This window comes from Carica papaya, chromosome 5 (assembly GCF_054855325.1).
Source record: "Carica papaya isolate Zhongbai chromosome 5, ASM5485532v1, whole genome shotgun sequence".
Classification (NCBI taxonomy): Eukaryota; Viridiplantae; Streptophyta; class Magnoliopsida; order Brassicales; family Caricaceae; genus Carica; species Carica papaya.
This window is the reverse complement of record NC_142313.1, coordinates 2,287,755-2,315,682: the sequence shown is the minus strand read 5'-3', so window position 1 is coordinate 2,315,682 and position 27,928 is coordinate 2,287,755. Positions and strand designations below refer to the sequence as shown.

At 33.8% G+C, this 27,928-nt stretch overlaps 2 protein-coding genes and 1 non-coding gene across 10 annotated transcripts in view; all 3 read right to left on the bottom strand.

Annotated features, from left to right (window-relative positions):
• Positions 1-22,062, bottom strand: part of GCN2 (protein kinase family protein) — a 47,393-nt gene extending 25,331 nt beyond the window's left edge. For both annotated transcript variants that reach the window (XR_015819217.1, XM_088220253.1), the window contains exons 1-12: positions 21,677-22,062; positions 19,640-19,708; positions 19,470-19,529; positions 19,268-19,373; positions 15,136-15,240; positions 13,867-14,289; positions 11,807-11,932; positions 11,631-11,717; positions 11,424-11,510; positions 11,218-11,329; positions 10,523-10,640; positions 4,859-4,913 (exon numbers count right to left, since the gene is read on the bottom strand). Coding sequence is in view for 1 of the 2 variants with exons in the window: in XM_088220253.1 (XP_088076379.1) it covers positions 4,859-4,913; positions 10,523-10,640; positions 11,218-11,329; positions 11,424-11,510; positions 11,631-11,717; positions 11,807-11,932; positions 13,867-14,289; positions 15,136-15,240; positions 19,268-19,373; positions 19,470-19,529; positions 19,640-19,708; positions 21,677-21,807 (1,479 nt within the window). In the remaining variant the exon portion in view is untranslated. The remainder of the gene's footprint in view (positions 1-4,858; positions 4,914-10,522; positions 10,641-11,217; positions 11,330-11,423; positions 11,511-11,630; positions 11,718-11,806; positions 11,933-13,866; positions 14,290-15,135; positions 15,241-19,267; positions 19,374-19,469; positions 19,530-19,639; positions 19,709-21,676) is intronic.
• LOC148253660 (small nucleolar RNA U3) lies at positions 2,345-2,560 on the bottom strand. The gene has a single exon (XR_015820836.1). It is a non-coding gene; the product is annotated as a small nucleolar RNA U3 (small nucleolar RNA).
• A 464-nt stretch (positions 22,063-22,526) lies between the features above and the next one.
• On the bottom strand, positions 22,527-25,944 carry LOC148253659 (Ribosomal L18p/L5e family protein). 7 transcript variants are annotated; one of them, XM_088220163.1, is made up of 5 exons: positions 25,410-25,944; positions 24,958-25,101; positions 24,123-24,324; positions 23,192-23,513; positions 22,527-23,014 (listed from the first exon to the last, which is right to left on the bottom strand). In XM_088220163.1, the coding sequence occupies exon 1, from the start codon at positions 25,871-25,873 to the stop codon at positions 25,481-25,483; it is 393 nt and encodes a 130-aa protein (XP_088076289.1). In that variant the 5' UTR covers positions 25,874-25,944; the 3' UTR covers positions 22,527-23,014; positions 23,192-23,513; positions 24,123-24,324; positions 24,958-25,101; positions 25,410-25,480. The 7 variants fall into 7 exon arrangements, with proteins under 7 accessions (XP_088076289.1, XP_088076291.1, XP_088076294.1 ...); XM_088220165.1 differs by lacking the exon at positions 24,958-25,101 and having other exon boundaries at positions 22,527-22,778; positions 22,920-23,014; XM_088220168.1 differs by lacking the exon at positions 24,958-25,101 and having other exon boundaries at positions 22,527-22,778; positions 22,920-23,014; positions 23,210-23,513.
• Positions 25,945-27,928: the final 1,984 nt, after the last annotated feature.

Sequence of the window (27,928 nt, the reverse complement as noted above, 5' to 3'; positions counted from 1 at the left end):
TCCACTCACCCAAAAATTTTATGTGTCTGCGAACGTCATATTTGTTGAATAAAAATCCTATTTCACCCAACTTTATCTTCAGAGGGAGCTTATATTGAAAGATATAGAATTCTTAATGGATTTTAATCTACCACCTTTGTCACACACCTCAAAATAATTACCATAAGAGAATATTCAAAATCCACTAGAAAACTCATCACAGCCAAAAAACCTTCAAAATCTATCTTCTCAAGAGATCATACTAGACCTTAGGTCTTCTCATGTGTATATAATGAGGAAGATGTCAAGTATTGAACCAAAACCAGTCCAAGAATTCAAACTTATATAGTCTGATAATGACCTATCTATAGCATTTTGTAAAAGTAAAAAAAAAATACACTGAACACCCTTTGTATTCCATCTTACAGTATGTCATTTGATAAGTTTTCATCAATCTATAAAATTTTTTTTACGAGTTTAAGTAATGAGTCTATTGCTAATATAGTATCTAAGGCATTATTCTTTTTAAAAATAAAAAATAAAAGTATAAAATGTATACTAAAATTAGTATCAAGAGGGTGCAACTTGACAATTTAAGAAATTTTGAGCAGAAAAATTTTTATGTATCCTCCATGGAGGAGAATTCTCATTATATATACAAATCTACAAGTTAATTTTCAGCTCTTAAATTAGCTAAACAAATCTGTCATAATTAAAGTTATTAAAGCTATGTAAATCATACAATTAAACATAAAATATGTTAGCTAATTAATTGCATAATTTGTTATTATAATTGTCTGAAATTTGCTGATTAATTGCATAAACTCTACTGTCATATATGTTGATTAATTGCATATAATCTACTGTCATAATTGGAACAAATCTACTAATTAACTGTATAATATCTGCTGATTAATTGCATAAAATTTGTTGGCTAATTAATTGCCAACTAATTCTTTCGACACAACTTACAAAAAATATTTACAATTTAGTAAAGCTATCTATCACACAACCAAAATCCTCCACCTTGTACATGTCATGCTCTAACAATAAAGAACCAAAATAATGAAACTATTTGTCCCTAATCTTTGATATATCACTTTCAACCCCCATTAAAAGTTTTTTTATTTTCGCCCTCCAAATGACCCAAAAGATAGTCAAGGTAATTAATTTAATACATTTTTTCTTTTTACAAATATCTTCTCATGCCCAAATCACCCCTAACCCCCGCCATAAGCCAGCTAACCCCAAGTAGGTCATAAGTTATTACCCAAATATTATAAACAGCAGGACACCACAAAAGGAGATGATTGCACAGTTCAGCTTCTTGCTTGCACATGTAGCACCCAACCATCACTCTTCCTCTTCTCATTCAATTGTCAATTGTCAAGATGCATTCTCTGCCAAACTCATGCAAAAAAGACGACTTTTAACGGAGCCTGAACCTTCCAAATTTGTTTGGGTAGGAAGTAATATGTCTTTAAGTCCCAACACCCATCACGTACACATAAAAGGATTGAACATAAAACTATCTATTTTTCTTTCGTTTCCAAACAACCTGATCCCTTTTTGTTGTCACATGCACATCAGAAACCAAATGGAGAAGATCTTCGTACTCACCCACCTCCCAATCATTGAGATTCCGAACCACATCTACACTCCAAACCCCATCCATTCTCCCATTACCATAAATTGCCTCCACAAATATACACTTCTCTTGAGCAATAGCAAAAATCCGAGGGAACCGGTCTTTAAGACTTTCGTTCAACCGATTCATCTAACCAAAATCAAATTTTATTCCCCCTACCAAGCTTCCATCTAACACATTCAAGAAATTTGTCGTACCCCAAACTAATTTTCCTCCACAAACCAACACCATGAGGTCTACCTGTACTATTCCAGCAACCACTGCTTTTCCCCCATTAGACCTCCACCATACTCTTCCATAATTTCTCCTCTCCATTCAGATTTCTCCATATTCCTTTTCCATGCAAAACCTATTCAACTCAACCTAAGATCGAAGCCCTAACTCCCCATGCCCCATTTTCAAAAAAAAAAAAAAACTCTCCATGCCCCATAGGCTTTTTCTCCTTCTTTCAATTCACCAAGTGATATCTCAACACCATGAAAAATACTATAAGTATGAAAGTACAGACACTTGAAAAGAACCACACTTGAGAAATTGTTAATTTACCTTAAGAAAAGAAACTAATAGGATGCAAATGGGTCTTTACAATCAAATATACAACAGATAAGACAATGAAAAGATATAAAGCAAGAGTGAGAGCAAAGAACTATACACAGACATATAAGATAGAATACCTGGAGAAATTTATTTTTCTAAATGAAAAAAAAATATTTTTTAAATATGTCAGATAATCGAGTGACCACCTCAATCAAGATTTAACCCAACTGAGAATGATCCTCTACATTATCAACGGTTCATAAACCGTCTCCACCATTAATCACACTCTGATCACACGGTCATGATTCATCCATTAGACTTGAGATCTTATCTCCTTAGAACTCAACGATAGAGAAGTACGAACCTATAGAATAGATCATGTTCAAGTAAGGTCGTACTAGGAGACATTCGTATCAGTAGGCAATATGAAAACTGTGTGAACCTTGTTGTAATTAGCTACCTACTTTGATTAGTAATTACAATAATTTGATGGAAAAAAAAACATTTTCATGCATAAAAATCTAGAAGAAGAAATCTCCATGGATATTCATCAAGCTTTGACAAAGAAACAAGACAGAATAAGATATGTAAACTAAAAAATACATTGTATGAACTCAAACAATCACCATGAATATAGTTTGGCAAGTTCACAAGGGTGACGATAAATTTAGATTTAAGCAGAAACAAAGAGATCATATTTTATTTATTAAACATTCAGAAACGGTGGTAGTTATAGCTCTCTTATATTCATGATATTACGACATTATCGTAAAAAGAAATTATGAGAAGGAATAATTGACACTAAAATATTGTCTGCCAAAAGAATCCAAAATCAAAAAATCAGGCAAGCTAAAATATTTTATGAAAATCGAAGTTTTCTACTCTAAATCTAGGATTTTATTTTTCTACAAAAATACATTCATGACCTATTAAAAAATAATAAAAAGCTAGCATGAAAATCAGTTAGTACTTCTATTAATTTTAATAAAAAATTACGAATAACTGAAAAAGATACGTTAGTAAAAAGAAAAATGTATCACAGATTAGTTGAGATATTGATCTATTTATCCCACACAAAACCAGACATCGCTTATGCACTAAGTGTTATAAGTCAATCCATGCACAATCTCAAAAAAGTGTACCTAAAAGCAACCTACAGAATACTACACTAACTAAAAAGGTCACCAAGGAAATGAATTATGTTCAAGAAGAATGACAATTTACTCCTAAAAAGCTATACTTATGTAAATTATGCAAGGTTAATTGTAGACAAAAAATCTACTACATGCTATTGTACCTTCCTTAAAAACAATCTAGTTACCTAAAGATGTAAAAAGTAAAATATTGTTACGAAATCAAGTGCATATTCAAAATTCCAGGCAACGACAGAAATGATATATGAACAACTATGGATAAAAATAATTTTAAAAGATCTTAGAATCAAATAGGAAAACTGCATATGCCTATACTATGACAACAAGTCGACCATAAGCATCACTCATAATCCGATGTAACACGACTGAATCAAACACATCGAGATTAATAGATATTTTATCAAATAAAAATTTGACACTAGCCTAATATATATCTCATACACTCAATTGGCAAATGTATTAACTAAAAGTTTAAACAATCCAACATTTCAAGCTCTTGTTGGCAAGTTAGGGTGGACAACAGCTACTCTCCAACTTAAAGGGGAGTGTTAAAGAGAGGATAAATTAGGTTAAACAGTATATGTTAAATTATATCTTTGTAATTATATTTAATTGTTTATTTCATTTTTCATTCTAGAAAATCTATACATAGAAGGCTGTAATATTCAATAAAATATATTATTAAAAAAAATATTCAATAGAATACACATTAAACAATTCTTAACAGAAACAAAAAGTTGTAGCTGCAACAGAATGCTATCCTCCATAGAGACAAAAAAGAGAAAACGTAACCAAAAAAAAAAAAAAGAAATCAGTACAACATAATAGCTCTTTTACGAGAAAGCCAGAGTCAACATACCTAGAAAAATAATAACTACTATACATAGCTTTTTTGTACAAAGGTAGCAGCACTTGCAGTATTTTGAACCCAATATCTTTTATTATTAAAAAATATATATAAATGACATATATAAAGGCCTAGCTCATAATCTCACTCGAATGCCAATCCAGCCATAAGCATAATATGAAGGACGCAAATGCATTACGAAAGAGGAGAACAATAAAGCTTTTGAAAAATTCTTTCCCCCCTTTTGGTACTATCACTGATTATTGTTTTAGAACTCTTCGTGGTTGTCTAAGTGTTAGCATCTTAGTGATGGGATTGATTTTGTTGATTTTATTGGTATTTTATTTTTGACAGAGATGTAAATACTTTTGCAAATAAGCGGCAACCCCTTGGTACCCTCTAATTCCATATCTTTTCTAATTCCATCTCTCTCTCTCTCTCTCTCTCTCTCTCTCTCTATATATATATATATATATATATATATAGCGAATGCCCGTCTTCTTCTTCTTTCTTCCCTCTTCTCTCTCTATCTCTATTTTAATCTATCTCTCCCCAGCTATCTTCTTAACTCTGAACTCTCCCATCTACCACGCTCAAACTGAGTGTTAGACAACAGATGAGTCAACAGTCTAAAACAGATATAAAAAATTACCAGAAGATTTAAAGAGAGAACAAAAGATAAGAAACCTCTACCTGATAGTAGCGGACAACATGCTGATGTTGCAAACGAGAAAGTGTTGCTACCTCTCTAAGTACCTCATCAATAATTGAAATTTTTATAATTAATTCAAAATGACAATAGATGCATAAACATTTTCAAATAATGTTAGAAAAAAGCATTGTAAAATTACCTGTGCATGTGATACAATCTAACAACAAAATGAAAGAAATCACTCATATGGGATACTCATCTCACCTTCCAAGAAATATGAGGTACTGGTTAGGAATCTCACTTATATGGGGATTGGATTTGATTTGATTTTTTACAATTAGTTTTGTTTTACTCTCTGTAATCAATCTATAACAGCTATATATAATTATGTATATCCTCCTTGATATACGATTAACAGAAATTGCAAACTTTTGTTTATCCCTATCTCTGCCTTTTCCTGTTACCAGCATGGTACTTTGCTCATGCAACTGTACTCTGATAAAGTTGCTCCAACACACAAACTTGTCCTACTCTCTCCTTCTGAAGACACAACAAGCTTTGCTCCTTTCTATTTCCTCGTGGCCTTGGTCGCTACAATATTGACGCTGGCCTTCATTTCCGACTCTCTCATAGGACTTGAATCTCTGCTTATAAGTTCTATTTCCAAAATCCTTGACGACCACTTTGTTCTTGAATATCTTTGTTGCCAAAATTCTCTCCGATTCCATTCATTTTCTAAGTTGTAGTAGAAGAATGGATCAAAGTTACAGAAAGAGACTTAAGATCCTATTCTAGAGAAGATGTCAAAAATGATGCAGATGGCATACTTTTAAACAACTCCCCGGAGCAGAGAAGTTCTAATCAGTCAACTAGTAGGAGAGCTCCAGAATATTCAGACAACTTATAAATTGAACGAGAAGAATTATCTTATATGATTCCAATTTATTCGAACCTATTTGATGTGAGCATGGTCCATGAAGAGATGGATGACCAAGAGAAATCAACCTGTAGTAAAACCCAACACAATGGAGAGGACGACGAACAAGGAAGACTCAAGGGAGATTTGCACAACTTGGATGGATTTGGGTCACTTGGGAAAAGTATCACCATGCCAAGTGGACACATTACAAGAGGGAGAGCAAAAAGGCTACAACAATCCTTTCAACTTTTTATCCAAGAATTGATCAATGAGGAGGATGGATTCGGATCAAGTGAAGAAGCCCAAGAGAAAAAGAAAACAAGCCCATTCACCTAAGGGTATAATGGTCCCTACAATTCAATCCAAGTGGAGGAGGAAATCAAGCAAAAAAAGGCAAGGGAATTTGGCCATAAAGGAGACATCTTCTAAGATGTGAAAAGTGAAAATTCCCATGGCCAAAAGGGAAGATATCTCTTAAAACCGTAAAATATCTTAAGAAAATGGAAGACTCTTTAAAGAACCATATCTTGGCGGAAAATGAAAGATTCGGATTGCCATAATGCTCCTTTAATGACCAGCGTTAAACTTCCATTTATTCTCCCCCTAATTCTTCTACAATCAATTAAAATCTTCCTCATTTAAAAAGTTTTCGAAAGGGAAGATGCTATATAGTTTATTTAGTCAAAAAAAAAAAAAAAAAAAAATTTATTTAAGACAAGATTTAATTTTTCATATAACTTTTACAATTAATTTAGGAGATTTATTTTCTTGTATTTCACATTATTTACTCAATAAATAGATTTTCAATTCCTAATTATAATCATTGAAGTTTGAGATAATAAAATTACAAAGTTATTTTCAACTAGTGAAGTGTTTTCAATTTTCTTGTTGAACAAGAAATTGGATCAACTTATCAAGGTATACTTGTAACGTTTTTATAACTCTTTTAATTTCCTGATTACTGTAGTTACTATCACTTTATTAAGAGCAAGTTAAGTAAGGAGGATTTATTAGAATTTAAGTGTTTGATGCTTTATGAGTATTGTGTGAGTTATGGATTACATAATTGATTCTGGGTTCTGCATCACTATTTGAGGGGAAAACAAAAGCTCAACCATCTTCTAGGAAATGAAATAGGAAAATACAAGTTTTGATGTGTGAGATGAAGCAGATTCCATGACCATGTCGTAGTTATAGAACTCAATGAATCTTGAAACCAACAACACTAACATGTTTCTATCTCCTACTAAAAAATTTGGAATGTTTTCTGACTGATGTATTAGAAGATTTGTGATGCAACACAAAAATACGAAGAAGTCAAAACTAGTACGACAAAACAATGAATTAAAACTGTTACCAATTATGCAAATTGACTACAAAGCCCGTTGCAAGAACTTGACATTATTGGTGCATTCAAACTAAGTGCACAGATGATGATGTGATCTTAAACCATTTTATTAAATGAGATCAAGTCTATCATTTTCTTGCAAATCTCAATATTTAATTTAATCAAGTCGAGGTCCAAATTCTTGGCAAGGATGAAGTATCATATTTAAACGAGAATTTCTTTGAGTCAAGACTAGGAGAGTCACATGGGGATTACACTTGAAACCCAGTCCTAGATAGGGGTGGCAGAAAATCTCTGACCAGCTAAATCCACACAGACCTGTTTAATAAACGTTCCATTTTTTAACCAGAATCGAACAAGGTCAGATTGGTCTTTTCCATGGCGGATCGAGTTCAGATTTTGACTATTTTTTTAAAAATAAAAAGTATTTGGTATACATTAACATGGTACCAAAAGGAGGTATCACCCATTTACAAAGAATTTACAATCGTGTTTATGACATTCTCAAAATCTTTATCACTAATATGTCATGATCTAATAAAATAAACCCAAAATAGTGAATCCACATCTCCTATTTTATACACAATACTCTTTACACCATCAAAAACTCTAAAATTTCTTTCTTTCCAAAGAACCCAAAAAGCAGTCAATGGAAATAGATTAGCAATATTGTCTTTTACGTATAAACCATCCCAACCTCAAATTTCCATACCAACTGACCCAGCCATCACCAATCAATCCCCAAAAGACCATACACCATACACCAAAGACTGTAAGCCATAGGACACCACAGCAATAAGTGATTATACGTCTCCTCCGCCTGTAGACAGCCGTAGCATCCATTAACCAAAATCTGTCCTCTAACTCTGAGTTTATCAATAGTTAAAATTTTCTCCCAACATGCCTCCCAAGCAAAAAGAGCTATACACTGAGGAGACTTGGTTTTCCAAATTTGAATAGCTGGGAAATTTGAACAGTTATTTCCATCCCAAGCACACAGAAAACTGTAATAAGAAGAAACAGAAAATTCCCCTTTCTTTTCCAATCTCTAAACACCCTGATCATTGCTTGTTTTCAACTGCTGTGTCTCAAGAGTCTTCAATAAATCTTCACATTCACTAATCTCCCAATCATTCAAGTTTCAAGCCTGGTCAGGTTTGACTATGAAAAAACTACCCGAACCCAACCCAGTATTGTGTGTATATACATATATGGGATATTATACATTTTTAATTTTTATTTGAAAATAAGTACATACTTAAAAATCCTACCCAGCCATTTTAACCTAACCCTAACCCTCATTCAAGCCCTCAACTTCTCAACTACATCTTAATCACATTCACAGATTCACTTCACAACCTTCTCTTTTTCCCTCAACTGCCTGTGTCTCTTCTTACACAGCCACCACTCGAGTGCATCACCAATCTTCCTTGCACTCAAGCCATCCCACTGTTGTTGTCCTCCCATCTTCTTCAAGTTGCACCACCATCGCCATCATCTTCTTCAGAGATTTGATCAGAGGTTTGCTAGAGAAAAGCCACAGGATACCTTGTACTGGCAGAAAAGCAAGGTAAAAAATAACGGAATCTCCTTTTTTTCTCCCTTTTCAAGTCCTTAACCCCCTTTATGACTCTTTCTTCCGATATTCTTATTCTCTTCCTTAACCTATCACCACAAAATCTCACAGCATGACCATTGCCAACCTTGAATAAAACCAACTCCACAACACTAATCGTGACTAAACTTGCTCCTTTTGTAGAGAAGCTAAAAAGGCCTACATAGAAGACAGAAGAAGAAAGTGTAAGCCCAAGACTTCATAACTTAGATAGATGGTGCACTTTGCTATAACACCAGGTTGTGTGCCATTACTGATGAGCTAAAGAAAAAGATGGTGGAAGAGGCACATTTAGCAACTTAGATTATCCACTCAGAATCAACAAAGTTGTATCATAATCTGAAGAGAGTCTACTGCAGAATTACACTGGAGAGACACGACAAGGTATCTGCCCCAGTGCTTGGTCTGTTGACTGGTCAAACTTGAAAACGCTAGAACTCATCAAGCCTTTTGCTACCACTTCCCCGTTTAAGTAGAAATAAGAGAGGATCATCATGGCTTTTTGGGCTAGGTAATCTCAAACTTCATAAGGCTATGACTATTTAGTACTATATGTATAGGTTAACTACAATTGGCACAATTCCTTCAAACAAAGCAACAGACTGGATACTGTAGCATGCCATTTTATGTGCAACAAAGTAGTTTTTCTCCATGGAGTCCAAATCTGTATCCTATCGAACAGGGGATTGTGGCTTACATCAAGAGTTCTGGCAAAAACTACAAGAAGCTCCTGCCATTACACTTGACTTTCATACAGCCTACCATCCTAGACACATGGACAATGAAAGACGATCATAAAAACCTTAAGAGCAAATGCTCCGTATGTGTGTGTAAGTTCTGGCGATCAATGAGATTAGCGCTGCCCTTGATTGAGCTTACGTATAACAATATGTTGTAGGGCTAGCTACATTTTTTAAAGAATAAAGGCTAGCTACATTTGAATCATATAATTTTCTCCTTAATTGTTTCACATGCTTTTTGCATTTTTTTTAATAGGAAAAGAAGTATATTAAATAAAGAATGAGGAGATACAACTTAGAAGAAGAAACACTAATCTCCAGAAAGACAGAAACAGAATAAAATAAACATTAGAACCAAAATGAAAGTGAATCAGCAATAAAGGACCAATACAACACAGTGACCAGATCTCTGTTGATAGTAGAAAGAGGATCATCCTAAAAAAACCATGCGTTTTAGCCCAAAGAATAATTGAGGATCATCTGGTTTTCACTTTTAGAGTCCCTTCCTGGACATTGTTGATGTTTTAAATTGATGCTAACAAAACTTTGTATGATGCCCTCTGCTAAGCATGTATGAGATGTACTTCAAAGCTGGTTTGTGGAAAAGTAGCTATGATGCTACTGCTACTTATATCTGAATCTAAGTTTGTCCCTCGAGAACCCTTTTACCTGCTTTTTGCTCAAACAGTTGGACTTTTTATATTCCTGGTTTGGGACTTCATCAATGTTTTTAAATTGATTTTGAAAGGTTTCTAGTTATCTCTAAGAATGCTTTATGCTAAGCAAATCAAATTCCTTTGTACTCAGGCAGCCACACTAGGAGCTTTTTTAATATAAATTTATTCCTTTTTCCTTCTCAACAAAAAAATTGATAATAAAGCACAACACCAAATGCATGGGCACTCTGTTGATTTAGTGCATCATTATTTATCAAGAGCCACAAAATAGCTACCTCTTCTTCCTCTTTATACACATAAATACATATGAACAAGCCACCTTAATGTTATGCATACAAAAAATAGAACTACCTACAAAGTGCCACTTGCGTTCCACTTCGAATCTAGATTAAGATAATAACTTTACCTCAATATACGGTCATTAAGGGGTAAACTTTTGTCCTTGAGGCGAATTTTCTTCACAGCATACTGCCTTCCATCTAACTTATTTTTGCACAACACAACATGACCAAAACCTCCATGACCTGCAAAATCAATGACAATTGACAGCAAAAAGTAAGCAAGAGGAGAACCAGATCAACATTCTAGAACGAAAAAATATCCACGCTAAAAATATAACCCGCTAAGGTCATTAGACAAATATCATACCAAGGAAACCCTCAATATGGCAAACAAAAACAAACATTCAATTGAAAATTTAATTTAAGTCAGAGCACTAGCCAATTATGAGTAACCATTTTTTTAAAATAAAAAATAAGTATTATAAACAAGCACCAATTGAAGCCGCTCCAGTACGAGCAACCATCAATACAAAGTGGTAATTTCTTCCACTAATGGCAATCTCTGTTTCAGTTCAGTGTGAAGGAATCTAGAAATTCTTATCATTGCATGAGAAATATTTTAAGTGTAATAATTTTTAACAGAGAAAAAGAATGTTATGAGGGAAAGCGATTAGAAAGAACAAGGATAAGGTATCCAGATAAACACAGACAGAAAACAAAACAAAACAAATCAGGAAAGAAAACAAGGAAAAATATATTATTAGAGCCTAATCATTGTTTCTGTATACTGATGAGCAAACATCTGAGAGAAGAATATTACCAAGGGATCTTAACTCTTCGAAGTCATTGAGATATCTGGAGCTTTGGAGAGATGTACCCGATCCTCCAAAATCAGAAGTAGGTTTCCAAAATTGTGAAACTTTTGATGAAACCTAGATAAGGTAATATTAGGTAAGAACATGAACCAAATTCCAAGCCAGAGTTCCTTGGACAAAATAAAGAGAACCAAAAAGACGATTTACATACCATATGCTGACCGAAAACATGCTCAAAGGTTTTGGTAAATTGTGCAGATGGCGTAGAAGCTAAATCTTGCATCCACTCTGAAAAGATCTGAAACAAATTTTTCAAAATGGATAGCAACAATTTATCAAGATTAGCCATAAGATTGATGTTTCACCAGTAAAAAAATATCTTCTTCTTATTAACAGTATGAATAGCTGAAATACATACGCCTAGATTGTACAGCTCAGCAGCTAATTGTGGCAAAGCATCAGCTAGTGGTCCTTTAGAAGTACAAGCAAGGTGAAGAAGATGAACCTAATAATATACAACAAAGCAGCATCAAGTGAAGCACATAATTTGAAATACACCAAATATAACGAAGAGAAGAGAAAATATTAAATCACCACTAATAGATCTTTCTCAATGTTTTTAGATGTTTGGTCACGAACTAATGATGTAGAAGATTGTGATTCCAAAGAGACACATCCGAAATCAACATTCTCAGCTTCATTTTCGACAAGGAAAACATCCTGCAAAAGCAGGCAACATTTTAGTCAATGATTATCAGCTTGAAAATATAGGAATGCAAACATATACCAGAAAACCAAAATGAAAAGGAGTAAACAAGACTGGCTAGAATTAAATAAATAAATAAAGCAGCATTTGCGATCCACTTCAGTCTGTAAGCGTGGCGGCAGAGTATGTTATATCTTTGATAACTGCAGTTTATTTGATTGTCAATTCCAAATTTTGCGGCCAATTTGAATTTCATAATGTGTCAATCCCATGTGTTCCATTATTGCAGAAATTACATTGTACTTTTGCAACTGGAAGAGGCTTGATGTTTTAAAGGTCTGCGAGTTTCATATTTGCAATTGAGCATTTTGCAAAGAGAAATGCCACTAAGCTTTTTCCTAATAATATAAAATAAAGGAAATTGATTGCCCAACAAGTTTCCATAACCAGAGCAAACTGGTGAGGTTTTGTGACCATGGCTAGCCAGCGAGTTTGGTGCCACCATGGCCAGTTAGCAAGGTTGTCTGGCCATGACAGCATGACTCCAACCACTGAAGGTGTTTGTTATTTAGTGCAAACTGAAAAACCAAAGCAAACAACCAAAAGTTGATTTAGTGGTTGGTTTGGTTCTTTATTATCCAAATTTTAGTTTGTATTGGAAGCCAAACCAAAAATTGTAACCTGATTTCAGTTCGATTTGAAAAACTCTTAAACCAAACCAAACCAAAACACAAACTTTATATATATTTTAGAAAACAATATATAATAAAGAAATGTAAAATGAACAATTGAATAATTAAAAGCACCTATTCTATTTGCTCTAAGTGACATTATCTCTCTGTTCATTTCTTCTCTTATTCACTGACAAAGATTATAAACTCATCACCTCCTAGTCTTTGTCGCCTTTGAAACCTTCAAGATGCCAAGTTCTAGAGGCTTTCCTCCTATCTTCTTCTTATTAATATTATCTCTTTATAGATTTCTTCCTCGTTTACACACCAGTAAAAAACTACTTTTTTTGTGACACTGAGACCGCAAAGAATCAATATATTTAAGTCACAGAACGAATCGTCTATTTAACCATATCTATGAACATTAGAGATAATATATTTAAGTCACTTCACGAATCATCTTCTAGCTCAATATACTTTAGAATTCTGAATTTTCTTTTTACCTTTTCCTTTTGTCCTCTATTGTTCTTATTTGATTTTATATTGTCTAACCCATTCATTTAATTATCTTGGTTATGTACTTGTTACAAGCTTGGGTTGATATTTTTTGTTTGAACTAATTGTGGAGTGTTGCTTGGATCCTTTGTGTTTTTGATGAGTCACCATTTTGTTGGTTATTATCACATCTAAAGTGTCTCTTCTCTTGTAGTAAGTTGGCATGTAAATAGATTTTATATGATATTTTCAAATTTTTGTTTATGTTCCATTAGTATTTTTGTCTTCTTAGAATTATTGATGGACAGCTAGTAGGTCCTCCTTGGTTTTAAGAGCTTCAGTCTGTTGCTTTTCTACTTCCACATCAGTGTACACTTGTGAACTTGAGCTTTCTCCTTACGCTATATATAGGCAAAAATCCTAGTAGTAAGAGGTGCTGCTGCAGTAGTGAAAATTTTTGGTAGGTGGCTCCATGGAGTAAGGCAATTGCCAAACTAAAGTAAAAATTCTGTGTTCTTTCTTTCTCTCTCACTTTTAATTTATTATGTGTTTTTGTTAGTAGCTTGGGTACTCTCCCAAGAGATGGCACCATCTTTGTGCATCGTGAAGAACATTCTCTTTTTTCTTTTAAAAAATAAATTCCTTCTACTAAAAAGAAACTAGTTTCTGAAAAAAAAAAAAAAAAAAAAAAAAAAAACTCAACATTAAATGAATAGTATTTATTCCAGAATTATATGGAATCAAGCATCCAAAGGTAGGAAAACTGCACAAATATTACTCACCTTCTTCTCACCTTTTGCATTGCTTCTTGCCAATTCCTCCAAATGAGAGCTACTTGAATCAGTAGAAGATATGCTCTTAGTGTCATCACTCTCTTCTTTAGGCATATCCAATTTGGAAACAGGGGAAAGTGATGGGCCATTCTTTATAACTTGGTTAGTCAATTGCTTGACGCTCTTATCAAGCTTCTCTTCCTTAGCCCGATATTCAAGCTTTGAACCATCCAGGGTATGGGACCGTACTGCAGAAATTACTCCCCTATTTTCATCCATACCTAAACCCCAATGCCATGATTCTCCAGAGCCACTGAAGAGATCTATGAAACCATAAACAAAAGGACCCCTAGCACAGGAACTCTCGTTTCTTGACACCACAAGGTCCTTGTGAAGAGACTGGCTACTGCTGTCAGTAGACAAGCATGAGACCTTCCAAATGGAAAGCGTTTAGCAAAATTTTTTGATTAAAGGTGAAATTTAAATATTTGACAATCATAAATAGTACATATCAAAGTACCTTTCACTAAATGATGTATTGAAAAAACCAAGGGAACACAAAAAGCTCCCTTTTTACAGAAATACAGCCTAAGAAGCATACAAGAGATACAGCCAAAAAGCTACATCATCCATAAAGCAATTTCGTTTCAGTAATTAAAACTTTACCAAGTACCAATCAAGATAATTTTGAAATCCCCAAAACATTGATAAACCCTGTTTTAAATCAATTTTTTTTATAAACATTGAAGTAAACTGCTGGTGATCTTAACATAATTGGCAAAAATTATCAGCATGAAGAATGGATCTTTCCTGGTTTGCCCTAAGGCAAGAAGCAAAAACTCTTCCAATTGCAATGTTCAATGGAACCTCAACATAACCTTCACTGAAAAAGTACTTTCTATAAACGACAATTTGTTTCACTTCTCTTTTTCTTCTATCTGATTTTTTTTGAAGCTTCATTCCTTTTTTAGTTCTTTTCTTGGAGAAACCATACTTTGTTAATTATATATTTAAAAGATTCTCCCACGTCTTCTAAAATGTCCATTTGGTCAAACATGAGAATAAAACAGAAAGAAAAAAAGAAAGACAAAAACAAACAAGTGATGCAAAAATACCACAACCCAAACAAATAATTATTGCACAAGAAATATTAACCAGAAGGCAGGAAAGAAATTATATAAACTGTTAAGCACAAGAGAGAGTTTGAACAAAATAAATGCACAAGAAAAAGTTGGAAGAAAATCGAAACACAAACTACAATTAAGTAGCCGAGCTTACAGATTCACGTGATTGACTGACTGGAACAACTTCAGACAAAAACTCTTGAGCAGCCTCCACTAAGTTAAAAATCATTACCCTTCCTTCTCGGGCATTAGAACTTGCCTGAAACATATAAAAAAACTAGAATTAGAAAAGAAACCTATACATAGAAGATGTTGAATAGAAAACTGCTATCTAAATAATTCTACTAATCACCTGAAACTAACTTGCAAAAAACAAGCATAAAACTTTTAAAAAAAAAAAATGAAGTATAGTATGATTCATTCACAAGCACCAAGGGGATACTAACCCATGTACCAATGAGATCCCAAAAACTCTTTGTTGAATAAAGAGGATAACATTAAACAAAAAATTCAGAGCCTGAAACCATTTATCTCTAACCCTATCAAAGTCATCTTTTAACCCTACAAAAGTCTCATGTTTCTCTCTTTCCACATCACCCAAAAAATAGCAAGGGGAATGAAACTAACATGTTTCTCTCTTTTTCGAAATAAAAAACTTACATTTTTCTTTTATCTGCCAGTACCCTTCCATGCCAAATCTCTTCTATCACCAAACTAGTCATCACCTAACTGATACCCAATAACCCATAAGCCAAGGTCCATGATCTATAAACAAACATGCACTATAAAAGGATTTGATTACATGACTCTGCCTTCATTTTACATAAAACATATTCATTCACCAATATTTTTCTTCTCTTAATCAACTTGTTAAGAGTAAGAATACACCATCGACCTGCTTCCCATGTAAAGAAAGCAACTCTCAATGGAGACTTAACTTTCCACATTTACTGAAAAGGAACACTGATATCCGTTGCATCATTTTTAATTAGATAATTATATAAAGACTTGACAAGAAGGACCCTCTAGCATTGAGTCTCCAAATTGGTTGCTCGTTATTTGCATTGATTGTAGCGGTCCAAAGGGTTTGGAGGAGAGTCTTAATAGTCATTAAGGTTTCTCATAGCATCCACATGTCACTCCCTCTCCCTCCTAATAGCCCTATACGACTCGCGGAATGAAATATTCTTGTATTGCAATAGAATAGTTATGGACAAACTATTGTCTAAGTGGCCCTCCTCTTAACCAGGCATCATACCAGAAACTAATTATTTCCCCAGTGCGAACCTCCAACTGACAAAAGTGGTGAACCATTTATAACTAGATAAAGATAAAATTTATAGGACCTAACACATCAAGGTGAATAGTCATAAAAGGAACATAAATTTTATTATTCACCATAGGATAAGAAGTTCTTGTGTGTTTTGCAAATTCACAACAGCACTAACTAACAACTCAGAATTGAAATTTTTAAACATACTAGAATAAATGGTTTTTGAAACTGCAAATGGTAGGTAACCTATTCCCTATGCAATTGTGATGAATGCGTGATTCCTGATAACCCGCATGATAACCCACCTCTTAACACATAAAGTCCATCTTGCAGTTTACCGTAGTCAATCATTTTTCTTGCTTTCAGTTCTTGAAAGACACTAGTACAGTAGAATTTAGCTTCATAGTAAGATCATTTGTGACAGCACTTACAAACAACAGGTTATTAGGAAAATCAAGAACATAGAGGACATTAGACAATAAAATCCAACGAGTAGAAGCGATGGAACATTTACCAATAATAGGTGATAAAGATCCATCTATAACTTTTTTTTTTTGAAATAAAGGTATAGGATTAAATCATTGGTACCAAGGAAGATCCATCTACAATATGGACTTTATTATCACCTAAACATGATGTCAAGATCCCAAAATAATGAGAAAATATGTCGTGCAGTCTTGAATATATAATCCAAATGTCCTTTTCTTTTTTAGATGGGCAAAATATGACATACTAACTTGAAAAAGTTGGAAGACACTGCTGCAGATCAGTGAGAACCGAGTTGTAACAAGAGCCCTTTCAGGAAATATATATATACTACTTCATTAGAAAAACTCCCAGTATTAGAGACTACTCTTGAGATTGGTGTTTTAATAGTCTTGGATAACCTGACCTGTTGGTCATGTGGAGTTATTTCATTTGACTTCCAACAACTCTCTCTGCTATGTTGCGTTTCATCACAATAATCACAAGTAAGCTGATCCTTGTCAAACATGCCTTAGTTACTGCTCTTTGGTTGTTCACGGGTGATGTTAGCAACTAATCCTGCTTTGTCTATACTAGAATCATGGTGCTCTTACGACTCTCCTCTTGTTGGGCATAAGAGTAGGGCCTATTATACTAATGGTAATGAATCTCTACCAAGAACTTGAACTTGAATTTCGTCATATTCTACGTTAACGCCAGCAAGAAAATCATAAACCCGTTCCTTCTTAATTAATTTCCTGAATTCATTCTAATCCACTAAACATGCTGTCTAAAAGTCTTGGTATTAGTTTAAATCTTGCCATCAACCACTTACTTCAGCAAAATATTGAATTGTAGCCATCTCCTAGTCTGGTTGCATATATTTTGTTTCGCGAATCATATATATGTGAGTCATTGCCAACCCAAAAGTATGTATAGGATATAGCACTCCAGTTATTGCGAGTAGTATCAATGAGAAAGTACACACGAGAAATTTGTGGCTGCAGTCAGTTGATAAGTCAAGACCTATCAACTGAATTCTCTAATCCTCATTGATTAAGCGTAGGGTCAATATTGGCTAGTATGGATTTAGCCACTGTGGTTAATATTGGCTAGTTTGGATTTACCCACTGTAAAATGTCCTTGCAATCTCCAGGCTTGGATGAATAGTAAGAAAAACCTTGACCAAGCAAGCCAATTGGTTCCATCCAATCTCACAGGATAAAATTGTAATGATTGATTTTCTCCCAACACCACAATGTCAGCACCCATCTCAACTCCCTTGCCATACTTGTCTTACTTTTTTCCCAAAAAAGCATTTTTTTTTTTTGAAAGAAAAGTATAGAAATGTATTTTTCCCGAAAAAGCTTAATCTTTTGCTTAAGAAAAGTTTCCTTTCTCTTTCTCCAAAAGCACCTCAACAAAAAAGAAACAGCAAAAATCAGTCATCGCCATGAACAGTTTGACTTCCCTCCCTCAATCACAAATAACTTGACTTCCTTTCTCTCTCTATAAGAACCCAATCGACTACTTCTATCCTATAAGGAGACTCATTGCACAATTGTAATTGCTAACCTAAAAGATGCTGGCATCTCCATGCACATATGGCTTGACACATGACTCTTCTTGGCCAAAAAAGAAAAAACCTGAGATTTTCTCTGTCCACAGAAAAGGCTTGACACTCAGCTCTCTCTGTTTAGAAACAATGCAGATGTGCTATTTTCACTGTCCACAAATAAGACTGGTGTGTGATGCATGGAGAAACCTGAGTCTTCATGCATGACACAAGGAAGACGAGAGCTGAATCGTGTCTGTTACAGACTGGAGATGTGTGGGCGCCTGAATAGATCATTCTACAATGCAAGGAAGAGGGGAGGCTGATGTCACTATGTTCAAACATAAGACCATCCCAGAATTCTTTTTCCTTTTCTTTAAGCAAAAGTACACCAACAAAAGAATTTATATGAGTCCAACTACATTCTCACCTAAGGGAAAATTGGAATAGTGCAAAGTCTAAATGGCTTCTAATAGCACAAGCCCTATGGAATCTATCAAGAAAGCAGTCGGATGTTAGAAGAGGCCTATTGCTAAGAATAGGTTACAATCATGGGCTTACCCCTAAGACCATATTGCAAACAGAGGAGAGATTTTTAGAAGAGGTCTATTACTAAGAATAGGTTGCAATCATGGAATTACCTCTAATACCCTACTGCAAAACCTCTAATACCATATTGCAAAAAGAGGAGATATTTTTCCGTAATATTCCTTTTTTAAAAAATAAAAATGTTGTAGTAGAGATTTTTCTGTAATATTCATATATTTCTTTATACACACATCTATACTAGTTACCTATACATAAAATTAACTATATTAAAATACAAGAAAATAATCAAGGATTTATATCTTAATGGAAAAAGATACACAAAGTAAACATTTCTGGTTTTTGGCACCATATTCTTAATATAAGAGTAGAGAGTAAACAATACTAAATTCGTGCAACAATGTTTAAAAAGATCACAAGAATTCTCGGAAGAGACTTATAGCATGCCTGGTCCTGAAGTAATGATAAAAGATTATCAGTATCAGCTTTTGTCAAACCCTTCTCTGGAGTAATCTGCAACCTTGGAGACTTGTAAGGATATCCCGGTAAGCACCTAATTAAAAAGATATATATATATATATATATATGAGAAGGAATATGCATTTACCCAAAAAAAAAGGAAAAAATGGCAGGCTAGCACCTTACTGACCTAACTAAAAGAAGAGCAGAAACATCAAGATCCTCATAACCCATATCCTTTGAGTAAGGCCTGCTCAAAAAAAGTGGAGACAAAAAGAAAATAAAGAAACTCAAACAATGAAAATTAGAAGTTGGTTAACAACTTTTACGCAAGATCACTATCACAGATGTTCAGAAAACCTTAGTTTAATAATGATTTGAGGAGGTGATTCAGGAATGATTTTGCAGTCCTCTTGAAATATTGCACACCTGAAATCGTAAGTAAGGTTTTCCGTCAAATAAATTATGTCATATGATCTTGAATTAACTGCATTTGTCTTCAAATGCTGCACACCTAAATAATGATAATGTATAGATAAAATAAACAATTCTCTCTTGAACCTCACAAAGATATGTACAAGTATAGATCTTCAAGAGATAACAATCATGTATTGAGACGGTTCTTTGCAAGTATAGGAACATTTGAACAACAAAATTTTTCTCTTCATAAAAGGAGAAAAATTACAAATAAACGGGGACAAAATGATGGAGAGTGATGACGAGGGCACTTTGAAGAAGAAGAACAAAACTGAAAATCCAAAAATGAAATTCCTATATATCCACTCGTGTGGTACTTCATTATACGAGATATATAAGATCCATCTGTATAGATATCATCATCTACATCCAGAAAGCCGTATGCTTTGGAAGAAGCTTGTACAGTTTGGGAAGGGGTTTTGATTGATCAAAAAGAAGAATCTACTTCAACCGATATGCCCTTAGGCACGACCATACATAACATAGAAATCACACTTGGAAAGGGTGGACAATTAGCTAGAGTAGCGGGTGCTGTAGCGAAACTGATTGCAAAAGAGGGGAAATCGGCCACATTAAAATTACCTTCTGGAGAGGTCCGTTTGATATCCAAAAACTGCTCAGCAACAGTCGGACAAGTGGGGAATGTTGGGGTGAACCAGAAAATTAGTAATTAACGAAAGAAAAATACTTGTACAAAGATTTTTATTCATCCACTTGATATTTTGAAAATGGGTTAGGTTGGTTGAACTTGAAAATTACTTCATTGAAATTGAATAAGTAAACAATTGAATTGCATATTCGGTTGGATGGTACCAACGAAATCGAGTGCTAACTCCTATTTCTTATTGAATTAACCGATCAACTTGCTATCGAAGATTCTTTTGTATTCGAAAAATTTCGCAACAAATTTTGACATATTATTATTATATTATGAGAATAAATCCTACTGCTTCTGGTCCTGGGGTTTCCACGCTTGAAAAAAAAAAGGCCTCAACATAAAAAAAACTCTCAAATCCTTTTTGAATAAGTATTCACCAAGACAGACTTTGCTACTTCCAATTTCATAGAATTGTAACAAAAGTACAATACAAAACAAGATAGAAATTGTGTTAAAATAGTATTCTAGTTACAAGTTAATTTCATGTATAATTCAAGTTAAGTGTTTTTGTGATTCCTTCTTTGACAGAAAAGAATATAAAATTATGATTGTAGATTTGAAAATATAAGCGAAACCGATTCAGTTATTCATCAAATGTGTAAACGTGATTCTTTGTTGGCATTGCTAACCACTTTCAAGGATTTATCCTTACTATGATCAATCTCTACAAAGACTCTCCAAGGACATAACCTTTGGTATGAGATCCTCTCTCATACTCTGTCCTAGAACCAGGTTGTAAATAAATTTTCCAAGAAGCAAATTTGGAAAACAAAAAAATCCTCTTCATATAGCTTTCTTTTTTCTTTTGCATGGGAAGCTGCATGAGGAAATTCTTACCATTACAACTTAGTGTGAGGAGAAAAAATGTTTGTGGCCGTTCTTCTTTCATTTGTATAAGCTATAAGGGATTAAGTACTCACTCCTCTATCTTTTTAAGATCAGCTGGGTGGTTGTAGGTTGAGTGGTTAATTAGCTTTCGGCTTGGGGTGGAAGAAGGTGAGCACGAAGTCTTTCATTTCAAATCTAGTAAAGGACACTTCAACAACAGAATATATAATTCGAAACAAAAAAAGAAAATCAGACACTTCATCTATCTTCAACTTTTCCGAATCTTTGTACCATGTTTCAACTCATTATACAAATTATTCTTTGTATCGTAATCGAATCACATTGGAACAAGAAAATTGAGAAGCATTCTTGGCCTGAAGTCAATTCAAAAATCAAAGTCATCATGAAACGGAGAGAAGAAGAGAGCCACTTACAAGGCAGTGATCTCCTCAGACAGAACCTCTCCATCATCTTCAGCATGAGAAGCATGATTTTTCAATGGAGTCCTTCCCTTGCTCCTCTTCCCACTCCCTCCTCGCTTCTTCTTCTTCGAACTATGCCCCATCTCTGCACTCCGCTCTCAAATATTTCTTCGTGAAAAACAATGGAAGAAAACCCCTTCGCTCTTGGTCAGCTACTGACTTCACCTTCCTGAAACTCTTTTTGCACTTTCCTGATCACTGGCGTCATCTTCTTCGTTGATCACCTTTCAAGACTTCCGGCGGAAACAGAGAAGCGCCTGTTGCTAATTTCGCTCTCAACAGCTGTTGTGATTATTTGACACGCCAATCTTACGGTGAGAAACTTGGGAAATTTTGGAAATGATGAGCTACAAAGATATTTTTATTTACAGATATAATAATTTTTTATTACAATTAAATTTTAATTAAAAATAACAATAATTCAATTAAGACAATTATTTTATGTATTAAATTAAAATAAAAAATCTTTTATAATTGTTAATAACAAATAAAATGTTTTTAAAAAAAAACAGATAAAAATATTAAAACTAATTTTCATAAAAATAGAATTAAAATACTAAATTAATTCTATTATCAAATAAAATTTCTAATTCAACAAATTGAGTCTATTTTAATTTTAATTTACGAGTTACTTGTTTAAATAATATTATTAACACTATAAATTATAATTATATGTTGAATATTTATAAAAATAAATAAATTAAATTAAATTAGAAGTCCTAATTGTACGATGTTCTATTTAATTTAATTAAATTAAATTCTGTTGTTTTTTTCATTTAAATAATTATAAGTTTTCAATAAATTTTAATTTATCAATAAAGCAAATCAAATATAATTTTACTAAATTATTAAAAAATCAATGTATAATTTTTATACAAAATAATTTCTCATTAGACTAAATATCAAAACAGTTGCTTCAAACTACTTCTCTCGGTTCTCCCTCTAGCCAGTCCTATTTTCCAGGATCCTTTCAAACCATGTTGGCATTTTTAATCGATTATCAGCAGATTTTCGGTTTTCTGTCATCCCTTTCTCCGACGTACATGCACACATACTAACACAATAACCATCATCATCAATCAAAATTCAGTTTCATATAACAGATGACAGATTGAAAATCTTGGAAGTTTTGAAAATCATGATTATCAGCGAAAATTCAATTCATGTCACAAATTATAGTTTCCCTTTGTCGGACCTCTTGTCAATGGTAGTCTTTTCTTGGTGCTCGGCATCACTTCCATTCACGTTCTGACCTTCTTTGCTGTAGTTGAGGCCAGAGACTGTACAGTTCTGTAGACAACGAAATTCACCAAAAAATACATCAAATGATACACATATAATTAATTTAGAGAGATATACGAGACTCATGGAGCCGCTAGGAGCTTCCTCGATCTCCTGGGCTTTGTGCAGTCACTGGAGGATGCTATATGAATGAAGATCTGAGTTGGAGAATAGAAAAAAACATACGGGTTATAAACGCTCAACTTTTCATTGAAATAGTGATCCTGTGGGCGCATCTTTAGTCAATCCATTTGATCATTTCACCTCTGGCCTATTTCTGTTTTTTATAAAGCTCCCAATTCCTGGAGCCACATTTCAGTCTTTTAGAGCTGCAAGCATCTACTTTCATCAACCAAGATAAGCCAGGGTCCTTAGCTGGATTGATTCTCCTTTTATCTGAGAAGTTTAAAGGAATTTCTGACAACTCTTCATGACTGAAAAGATACATTTTCATTTTCTAGCAACATCAGTATCATACTGCAGATACATTTGAATCTTCAAGGGCAGCCTATTATATAGAACACAAAAGTTATATACTGACACAAAAGGATAATATGAAATATTTACATCCTTCATGAATCAATAGTCGTTTCTGTCATGGTATATACATTTGAACTTTTGAAGGCAGCCTATAGTTTAGAAAAAACAAAAATCATACACTGACAAGGAAGAAGAATATGAAGATATATACCCCCTTCAGGAATCAATCATCATTACTGTCATTCAAAGTGCGAGCAAATTTATGATAAACGATAAGCCATCATATTTAGTACTTATTTGTTTAACCTACAGAAGTGAGAATTTGAAAGTTCATCCTAACAAGTGGAGATCTCCAACTCTGCAGCCTTCTTGACAGTGTCAAACCAACAAATAGGGTTCTATAATGAACTAAGCAATTGGGTTGAATCAATTTTCTTTGTTTTAAAATGAAACTTGTAACCAAGTGCAAACTTTTGGTGTAGAATATAGTACTAAGTATTGATTAATATGCCATCTGAATTGCACGACTTTCTTAAAATAGTCATATCTTACTAGTTGAGTCAGATGTTTAAAAAAATGACAACAATGTATAATAAGTAAATCACCAGAGTTCTAGATAATTAATACAGGCACATACCAGTCAGGAAATAAGTGCAGACTGCGGAGGCACTCTCATAAAGCCAAACATTCTCTTACATGTACAAAACGGAGATCCCTTGAACGATCAGCTTGGTAGTCTTTCAAATATAGAATTACATATCTATAGAAGATGGAATACAAATATTGAATTTTGGGATCCCCACAATGGCTTCACACTCTTTGGTTTTGAGGGAAGTAAGCTGCAGCAGGCAACACAAAGTAATAGTTAAGTAAATGAGTCAGAAGTAAAAATTGCCAAATACTGAGATGGTGTTTCTAGTTAGAGGGATAAAGGCAGATACTAAGCTTAACTTCTTGTCTATGTCAAGCAACTCCCAGTCAGGAAATAGCTACAGAATGCAGAGGCACTCTCATAAGCCACACATTATCTTACAGGCACAAAACAAAGATCCCTTTAAGGATCAGCTGGCACCTTTACAGCAATATGCTATATAAGATGGAATACAAATATTGAGGTTGGATCCCCACAACACCCACAAAAATTGGTCTCATGCTCTTTGGTTTTAAGGGAAACACACCGCAGCCGACAACACAAGATAATAGTTAAGTAGAGGAGTCAAAAGCAAGAACTGCCAAATATTGAGATGGTGTTTCTGATTAGGAGGACAAAGGCATAACTTCTTCAAGCAACAGCTTCTACTTTGATTTGGATGGAAATGGATAAGAGCTCTGGTATGTGATCGACAACTAGAAAGATTATAGAAACAAATACAGTATACATATTCATCCTCCATAATCAAAAGCAAGTACTTAAGAAAAGAGATTACTAATAGCAGTTTAAGACAGGTAATAATATATCTCCGGCAGCTTACCTCTTAAACTTTAAGAAGAAAAGCTCAATCAACTTCTCACTGTTAGAGTGAAGACGTCACAAGCGGTACTAGACATATCAGCTCAACCAACCCTTACATGTATGCATTAGGCTCCATTTCCAGAGAAGCAACTAAGCAGTCAAGCTAAAGGAGAAATATTTTTATAAAAAAAAGAAAAGAAAAGAAAAAACAGAGAGGAGGGACAACATTCAAAGAGGGCTAACTCTCGCAATCCACAACGAAATCAAACCTTCAAAGAAATTAAGAATTTATAGATAACAAAATTACTCAATTGTTACAAGAAACCTTACAATCAAGGTTCATGGTTATTTGTACTCAGTTTGTCATAGTTCAATTTCCTATTATTACATCTCAAAATGATTCTTACAGCAATCAAAATTAATATCCCTCAAAAACGAAAACGAAAACGAAAACGAAAAAGTATTTGTTACCTTTACCAATAACAATGTGATCAACCCACGCAAATAAAATGTTCGTTACACCACAACATAGACACAAGCACCTAACCCCGAACCGGCCCGATCTCGGCCAATCTCTCGGTGCCATAAACCTGGACGCCGGCACGCCGGACGGAGTCAAACAACGGCAAGACCATCTTCCTTTGATGAATCGGCCGAGAAAGCTCCTCGTTGATATCTATGACGATAGTATTGACACCGATATCCTTCAATCGAAACCCTAGCTTCTCGCCAACACGAGAGGCAACTTTGGCGTCCCAGAAGTTGTGAGATCTCGGAAATCGATTGAGCTTGGCGCGGTACTGAGCGAGGAACTCGTGCTCGGAAGAGGATGCCATTGCGATAATGGCGGAGGAAGCGGGGTTAGTCACCTGCGCTGTAATTTTCCGACACGAGAGCACCAATCGGAGCAGGTGCTGATGCTGATTCCCGCACATTAGAAGAACGCCGGGGACAGCACAGTGCAGGAGACCGTATACGGACAGTCAGTCAGGTATAAATGCATTGTGTATTTTTATTCTGTAAATTTATTATTATTTTTTGTATTTCATATATCTTAAAATATTTTGTGAATTATAATTTTTTCATAAATAATCATTTAAATTAAAAGTGGTATTTTTAACTACATACAATTGAAATGTATAAATATATATTTTAAATTGTATATTACAAATAAACATTTAAACTAAAAATGATATTTTTTATTATATACAATAAAATAAAAATGCAACAACATGATGATTTCTTAAAAATTAAAACATAATATTTGATGAGTATTTATAAAATCATACGTAAATATAAATAAAAAAGTATAGCAAAAAAATAATGATAATATAATGGTGGAGTTTAATCTAAATATTAATTCGCATATTTGTGATGATTTTGATAAATAAAATCTTAAAATACCTTTAATGATTTTTTTATTATATTTATGCCGCTTTCGATTAAAATAAATTTTTTTTTATAATAATATCCCTTCATAACGATTTAATTGACAATTTTTATGTGTAAATATACTAGATTAATTAATATAAAAAATTTAAAATTTATTATAAATCTCTTTTTTTTCTATTTTAATTTTTGTATTATTATATAGCAATTTTTATTTATAAAAATATAAATAGAAAATATCTTTTATGTTAATAAAATAAAATAGACATTAAATAAAGGAAATTAAAGTATGTACGAAATATAATTATAATGAAACATAGTTATTTTGATGTTCCACGTCAAATAAAACACGAAACAAAGCTACAACAAATAAATTATGAGAATTATGAAGAAAATTTTGAATTTATATCAGTTATAAGTACATAATATATTATTTTTTATTAAGATTAAAATTTAAAATACCATAAAATAATATTGTGGGAATGATAAAATATAAAATTTATATATATGAATCAATAATGTAGTATTAAATGGTGAATAACATTTTAAAATTAATATGTATACAACATAGACAAATCGTCTTATAATTTTCTCTCGCATGCATTTCTGTATTGTAACGCCCCGTTTTTTTTTTTCCTTTTCACTTCTAATGGTATAGTTAAAATCAAACAATTTTATGATCAAATCAGTCATACACATAAAAACACTATCACGATCTCTTATTCAAAGTCAAGATAAACCTACAATCATACATGAGACATCACATAAAATACAACTGTATACACTATTTATACTACTATCAACTTTTACACACTCAATTCTGCCAAAATAAAAAAAAATCTTTATCATGTCGCTCTATACACTAAGTTCGGACACCAGCAACTTCGGTTTTGACTCCGTTCCTACATCATATGTGAATAATAAAGAGTGAGTTCATATAATTCAGTACAGTAAAAATTAAGTTACAGGTATGAGATGCAACAATATAAAACCTCATATTTCTACAGGTACTTCATTATTTAACGTAAGTCTTACCTTATTATCACCATGAGACTACTCATGACTAAAACTTACCCCGATATCTTAACGATCATACTTATCAAGGGTGACGGTCCCCCAACGCCACCCCAAGCGTACCAACATTATCACCCATCACTAAAATCAGCAACCATCATCCACTTCTGGACCCCTAACAGGCCACATACGCACATCATTATCATTCTCTCTCGTCACCAATATTGGTGACCATCATCTACCTCTCGACCCCTAACGGGCCACACACACGCAAAGTTATCATTCTCTCCCTTCACCAACATAGGTAACCATTATCTACCTCTCGACCCCTAACGAGCCACACACACACACAGTTATCATTATCTCCCGTCACCAATATTGGTGACCCAGACCCCTGTCCGTCGGGATCTCCCGACTAACACCACTATCGGTGACCAACCTATTCCCTCTAGTAGTGACCACCAATGTCGGCGTCCCCCTATAGGGTACTCAGTAACATTTAACAAGCATACAACCGCAAATTCCTCGTGCCAACCACTAATTTACAGCAACCTATATGTAATTCCCACCATACACACTCCACAGGT

Bases quoted from the DNA above. Each gene is read 5' to 3' on its own strand.
- LOC148253659 (XM_088220163.1), bottom strand. From the start codon at position 25,873: ATGTGCGGGAATCAGCATCAGCACCTGCTCCGATTGGTGCTCTCGTGT.